This window comes from Vidua chalybeata, chromosome 17, assembly GCF_026979565.1.
Source record: "Vidua chalybeata isolate OUT-0048 chromosome 17, bVidCha1 merged haplotype, whole genome shotgun sequence".
NCBI lineage: Eukaryota > Metazoa > Chordata > Aves > Passeriformes > Viduidae > Vidua > Vidua chalybeata.
Window position 1 is genome coordinate 8,963,678 of NC_071546.1, and position 7,163 is coordinate 8,970,840.

Sequence of the window (7,163 nt, forward strand, 5' to 3'; positions counted from 1 at the left end):
TTTTCCCGTCTGTCTGTGTTCAGCTCCTTCCTTTTCCTCCTCCTGGTGCATGGAGCCATGGCCCACACGGCAGAACTGTGTAAGAAGCATTTTGAGTTTTCGCTCAAGATTCCTCAACTTGGTTTCAGTCAGATTAATTAACCCTTCTTTCCCCCTGCCACCCTTACATTTGGTACATTATGCAAGAGTAAAGTTTGCCCAGCACAAAATTAGTCTATAAACCTGGCTGCCATTAAGAAATTATTCCAAAAATGAGTTGCTCCTTGGACTTTGGAGGGATCAAGAAGCTCCAGTGTTTACTCTCCAGAAATTTATATTTGATGCCTCTAATAAAATTGAATTCCAGCTTCCAAACTGGTTCTGCTCTCCTCCTTTCTCTTCATATGGAGCTGTTAATCAACCCAGGTGTTTCCATACTGGGAATAAGGAAATGCAAATGTGACATGTGTAAAGAGGTCAGTACCAAATTATGTGCCTGGTAACCTTTCCCAGCTGATTTGGCAGGAGCCCCCTCTGCTGCTCCCAGCTGGGAGCCCTGCTAATAAAAACCAGTAAATCTAGCAGTACAAGTGTGAACTGCATTGAGATGAAAACGGGTAATGTTTGGTGAGTTCTGGCCAAATTCAGCCCTGATGTAATTCCACTAAAACAGTTATCACTGCACCTGTTTGTCTGGATCTTAGGACAAGCAGCTTATTTTCATGGACATGAGAATTACACATGGACATTTGCATGGAGGAGAGGAAACTGCTGCAAAGATTGAAAAAGATCCCATTGATATTTGCTAGACAGAAAACTTGATCTTCCCCCAAAATAATAATTTCTCAGTGCAAATAAAAAGTTAATCGATTTGGACGAAAGCCAGTTAAAGAAATTCTTTGCAGTGGGTAAATTTGCTGTGCATAATGTGCCAGGTTTTATCTGTATAAACAGAAATGGATAATTTCAAACTCTGCTAATACCGCTCTGAATTTTGCATCTGAATTAACACTTCAGTGCCACTGCGTGTCTGTGAGTAATTTGGAGTGTTAGCTGGGAGAGAGGCTGTTGCTTTGTCCCGTGGAGGCACAACAAGCAGTGCCCTCCTCACCTGCTGCCTCCAACTGACTCCAGGTCCTTTTCCGGGGGCGGGGGGATTTTCTGATCCCGGTAGAGTTGACCAGATTGTTGGGAGAGGATCCTCCATGACCGACAAGGATCGGACCAAAGGGCCAGCAGAAGGGGAGCTGCCTGAAGACCCCAGCATGATGGGCAGGCTTGGAAAAGTTGAAAAACAGGTATCTTGGGTCAAGAAGGGGTTCTTGTCAGAGGGTGTGGCATGCATTGTGTTGGTTTTTCCTTGGCTTTTTCCCTCAGTGGGATGTTACCTTTTAGTTAAAAAAAAAAAAAAAAGTGAGAGCCTAGAATACTTTGAAAAAGAAGCAAGGTGGATGTTATAAAAGGACACTAAATGCCTTGGAAGCCTAAGTGCTACTTTCAAACCAGGCACTTTGAGTCTAGTTTAGTGAGTTTGTCAAAAGCCTGCATTATTACTGAAAACAGCAGCCTGGTTTCTTTGCCACCACACTGGACACATTTCAAATGAGTCCCTGAGCCTGGCTGCTGGAGCTGCTGGCCTTGCTGAAGATTTAAAATCTTCCTAGAGCATAAGGCTCAGGAATCCCGATGGCCTTCTGAGCTCAGACAAGTGCAAAGTGCAAGAAAGATCTGGAAGAAGCAACTGTGCTCCAGCTTTCCTAGAACTTGGTGCCTGTCACAAAGATTAGAGGAGCATAAGGAAAATCCTGTAACAAGGGAAACCCTGTATAAAAAGGTGGAGAATGGAACCCTTCAGAACAGGACAATTAAATATTCACTAAAAGTTTGAGATGCTGTGGGTCAGTGTAGGCAGAGGTGATCTATGAAGCCCAGCCCCACACTTGTGCCTTGATGGAATTTGCTCATACTCCGGATGTTAATGTGCCTCAGCCTGCACATAGTGCTGGAACTGTGGTGTTTTTGCAGGTTCAGTCCATGGAGAAGAAGCTGGACTTCCTGGTGAACATTTACATGCAGCGGATGGGCATCCCACCAACGGAGACAGAAGCTTACTTTGGGTCCAAAGAACCAGACCCAGCCCCTCCCTACCACAGCCCTGAAGACAGCAGGGAGCACATCGACAAGAACGGCTGCATCATCAAGATCATCAGGTCCACCAGCTCCATGGGTCAGAAGAACTTCTCCGCCCCACCAGCCCCAAGCAACGCCTGCCCGCCCTCCACGTCGTGCCAGCGGCAGAGCCACGGCTCCTCTCCCATCGGAGACCCCGGCTCGCTGGTCCGGATCCCACCTCCGCCCTCCCACGAGCGCTCCTTGTCCGCCTACAGCGGCGGGCACCGGGCGAGCGCGGAGTACCTGAGGAACGAAGACATTACAACCAAACACCACGAGAGTGCCATGAGAGACAGCGACACGTCCATCTCCATCCCCTCGGTGGACCACGAGGAACTGGAGCGCTCTTTCAGCGGCTTTAGCATCTCCCAGTCCAAAGAGAACTTGGACATCCTTAACAACGGTTGCTATGCAGCCGTGGCCAAAATCAGACCCTACATTGCAGAAGGGGAGTCAGACACCGACTCTGACCTCTGCACGCCCTGTGGTCCCCCACCGAGGTCGGCCACGGGCGAGGGACCCTTCAGTGACATGGGCTGGTCAACCCCCCGGCAGTGAAGCCTCCCTGCAGCCGCCGAGCCACGTCCAAGCGCTGGCAGCTCCCGCTCCAGCTGTCCACGTGTGGAACTTCTCAAGGAGATTGACAGCTAAGGTTTTCCTCTTTCTAGGACACCCTTAGCTGGCAGATACTTTCTTGCAGCTTACTCTAGGGGGGAACAAACAGGTCGGAGCCTGCATTTGTGGAAGAGGTCACGGTGATGAGTGAACTGGAGCCGTGAAGTCCAGATTTCTTTCATACTCTCTTTCTAAGATCATTAGGTGAAACTTCCATGGCGCAGAGTAGGCAATTTGCATTTCTTGGGAATCTTCAGAAGCTCAGGGCAGGAATAAATCACCCAGCCAGGGCTTTTGTAGATCACATTAACTGGTGGCTGACAAGTGTTAGGTGGGAATTGCTGTTGTCATGGCAGGAGTTGATCACACCTTTAGGTGTTTTGGAGTCACAGACAGAATACATGTCTGTTCCTGGCTTAGGTTTCAGGGCATGTGTAATAATGAGGGGCTGTTACTCCATGGTTTCTTATTAGCTGTCAAGAAGGTGACATAATTCCAATATAATGCATGGAAAATCCCTGGTGGAGAGGGATGGTGGCTGGGATATTTCCATGAGCAGCAGATGTGGCCTTAAGTGGGACTTGCTGGGGTACTGCTCTTAACCAGAGTAGTTTAGAAATGATCCCATCTTGCGAAAAACTCAGAAATATGAGCTTGAGTGCAAGAAGAGGGGCAATCCAGAGGGCAGAGAAATGAGACAGAGAAGGAGGATGGGACACTGTGGGGACGGAGTTTTATATTTTAAACCATGTATTATATTTAATTATCTCTCCTTCTGCTGACAACGGACTTGGGGGTGCTTTGAAAGCAAAGACAAACCAAAGGCAACCCCTCTGGAGGGCTGCCATGATCCCAAGCCATTCTTGTGGCCAGCAGCACTGTTGGGGAGGCACAGCCACCAGGCAAAGGGAGAGGGTGGATGTGCAGGGTGCTGTGGTCCCTGCCTTGCTGTGAGTTAAGTGCTGAGCTCCATCCTCTGGAAGCCCTGTTGGTCAGAGTGGGCACTTTTCTTACAGTTTGCATTGTGCCTGAACACTTTATTGCACACGCTACGTCCGTGAAAATATTTCCTTTCTTCTCTGCCCTGCCAAGAATCTCACCCCCACATTCTCGGGACATCCTTTGGTTTATTTGGATCCCTCAAGCTGAGTTGAGAGGCGCTGCTTTGTTTCTCCATGGTCTTTCAGAACCCTCTTGCCCGTGCTTGCCCGCGAGTCATGCCAATCCCGGTCTGCTCTGTTTCGTTGTTGTGGAAGCACTTCCTCTTGGAAAGGTCATTGTGCCATTACCAGGAACCTCAGCAGCTCCTTCAGCTGGGGGAAGGCGAGGGGAAAAGTGATGCTCCAAGTTTCTTTTGGGACCAAAACAAAGCCACAAAGTGATCCTTTACATGGATAAGTTGGTAGGGGTTTTTATTTGCAAGGGCGTGGATCAGGAGAAGTTTGGTTTGGGATCTGTTTCCAGGGCTGGGACACCATGGCTGGCATTGTGCCTCTGAACCTTGCTGTGCACCCAAAGCCCAAATCCCACGTGTGTTTTCTGCTCTGTCTTTCCACGTTTTCCCTGTGTCATATCAAGAGCCTGTTAAGGCTACTTAGGTGACAACTTCATTTCTGTGTGGCCTTTGAGAGGTTGGACATTGATTTGCTTGGGCTGAAGAGAGACTCAGCTTTTTCTCTCCTCCTGTTTGCTTGACCACACACAACAACCAGGGGAGACTCAGGATAATTTTGGCCTTAGGGAAGATGTGGGTGCAGTTTGACATCTTGCAGACAGGAAATAAAACCATTCTTTTGCGAGTGCCCAGGGCCAGCACACAGGTCTTACCATGGAATGAGGAAGGGGGAAGTATCTTCACAACTTTTCCTGCTATTTTTTTTACCATTCAGGAGGGGAACACCTTGTTCTTAGGGAGAAACTGGGCTTCCAGCCATGCTAGTTCCTTTCTTTCCCCTCTTGAACCATGTTTTTGTTAACTTCTGCAGTTTTTCCCTCTCTGTTTATGCTCCAAAACTCCTTCTGGCTCCAGATTCCTTCGTGCAGAGTTAACGCAGTGATGCCCTTGACTTCCACACAGAGACAACTTTGAATGCCAAACGGCTGTAAATTGTGCAGATTTGCCTCTAGTGTGTTCCAAAATGAGATCCTTTCTGCTAGAAAAAGCGTCAGCAGGTCCTAAATCAAATGTGTGGCCTGGGTTTCTACTGACCACAAGAATGGAAATTGCGTTTGGTGAGGCAAAGATCGACATTTCTCCAGCCAGCTGCTCATTGCAAATTTTGTCCAAGTCAGAGATAACAAAGATTTATTCTCTTATTTGTTTGCAATTACTTTGCAAGGCCTGCTAGAAATTTGGCACAGAGGCTATGATATAGAGGCAGGAATGCCAGATGAGGATGAGGATAAGGATGATGCCATGCAGTCCTGTTGCAGCCCAGGTACATGACTGGTCTTCAGTAAGAGAATCACAGAATCATCCATTCACAGAACCACAGAATGTTTTGGGTGGAAAGGGACCTTAAAGCTCATTTTCAGGGGCTGTGTAGGAAAAATTGAGTTTTTCCTCAACTTCCTGCACTGGACTCTACAAAGATCTTTTGACTTGTATCTTGAAAAGTTGTTGGATTTGTCCTGTAATCAGTGATTGCAAAAATCTGGTTTTATACACATTTCACATAGAATTCACATAGAGTTTTTCTTTGAAGGTATGAGATGTATTTTTCTGTGGCGTCATATCAAAGAAATTCTGACACATTTCCATGCAGAACCATGCCATAAATCATCATTTCTCATTCATCCAGGCAAAACCCCATGGATTTTGGGGTTAACTTACACTAGAACTAGCTACAAATAATGTTCATCATTTCCATGAAATTATTTAAGCCTGCATAAACAATGACAGGTTCTGCTTGTTGCTTATCGACATAAATAATTTCATTCTTCTCCTAAATCATAGTCCAGTACTCTGTGAAAAGTCTTCCCTTCTAACCACTCAGCTCCCCACTGTCTGTACCACACAATCCTCGTGGCAATCTCCCACAAGAAGTCTTAACCACCAGACTACAAGAAAATAAATCAGCTTTGGGTTGCTGATAAAGCAGTCCTGATGACAAAGACCTTTAAAAGTGGGGGCAGGCAAACTTTGTCCCTCTGCTGAGCCTTTCTTGGGCTACTCTTTGCTTCCCTCTTCCTCCCAAATCTTACTCCATATTTTTTTGGAGGACAGAAGCAAGTTCTAGGCAATGCCAAGTGTGGACGGAGGAGTCCAAAGAGAGCGGAAGATGTGAAAGCCAAATTTCCAGCAGACCATTTTGAACTGCTCCACGGCTGCCCACGCCCACACTGGGTTCTGTGCCCAGAGCCTGGTTCCAGGTGTGTCTGTGCTGAATGTAGAGCCGTGACCTTGGACCAGAGCCTGAGCTCTGGTCTCCAAGAAACTTCTGGGCTTTTTTTTTTTTTTTTCCATAATCTGGGTCTAGGTCTGGAAAGAAATCCTGCAATTGGCCCAGCTACGGGATGGAGCAATGTCTGGGGCTGGGACATGAAGCCACAGTAAGTTTTTTGGTCCCTCAGGTCCAAGTGTGAGTTCAGGTGGTCAGAGGAGTTCTCTGAACAGGAGATGTGGCTGGAGATGTTGCAAGGTGGCCTTTCATAATGAGACCCTGAGACAGAGGAACAGCCATAAGTCAAATTTCCCAATATTTGGGAAAGGACTTTAATGTTACTCAAGTGCAGATTTTGTATGTGAATTTCCTTGTTGACCCATTTTCTTGACAACAATTTTTAAAGCAAAAAATGTCAAGGAGCTTACCAAAACCAAACCTCTCATCCAGCTCAGAAAGCCATTCTATTTCTTTAGACAGACTATGTGATCAGATTTTCTAAAACTGCATTTTGTTTCAAATGCTGCTTAATAGGTCCAAATAAATTTTGCAGGGTCATTGCTATTTATGGATAAATAGGTATATTTTTACATTTTTAATTGATTTTTAATATTTTAAATTATGTGAATTTTTAGAAAAAGTTTGTATAATCTACCTGAGAAGCCAGAGCATCACGTCAGATACAAATGCTCCCCTTCCAGATAATTGCCCAAGAGAAAAGACAAACACCTTCACTCATGTTTTTCCCAAGAGGGAACTACTGGAAACCTCATTTTCCTGATATGCTCAGACCACCGTGGTCACAGCAACATTATTGCTAAGACAGAAATGTAAGTATTAAAAGAGAAACTGAAATTCCTAAGGAATTTACCCAAAGTTGTCCCATACAAAGACCCTTAGCAGTGAGTATTTTATTGGGAACGTTAAAAAGCCCAGGAGCAGGATAAGGATTTCTGTTTCTCCATCATGTGAATGCTCAGGCTGAGCGAGTCCTGAGCCTCCAACCCTTTCTTC

At 46.2% G+C, this 7,163-nt stretch overlaps 1 protein-coding gene across 6 annotated transcripts in view; it reads left to right on the plus strand.

Annotated features, from left to right (window-relative positions):
- Positions 1 to 2,709, plus strand: part of KCNQ2 (potassium voltage-gated channel subfamily Q member 2) — a 63,344-nt gene extending 60,635 nt beyond the window's left edge. For all 6 annotated transcript variants that reach the window (XM_053958515.1, XM_053958517.1, XM_053958516.1 and 3 more), the window contains 2 exons: positions 1,154 to 1,277; positions 2,005 to 2,709. In XM_053958515.1, the coding sequence (XP_053814490.1) occupies positions 1,154 to 1,277; positions 2,005 to 2,709 (829 nt within the window). The remainder of the gene's footprint in view (positions 1 to 1,153; positions 1,278 to 2,004) is intronic.
- Positions 2,710 to 7,163: the final 4,454 nt, after the last annotated feature.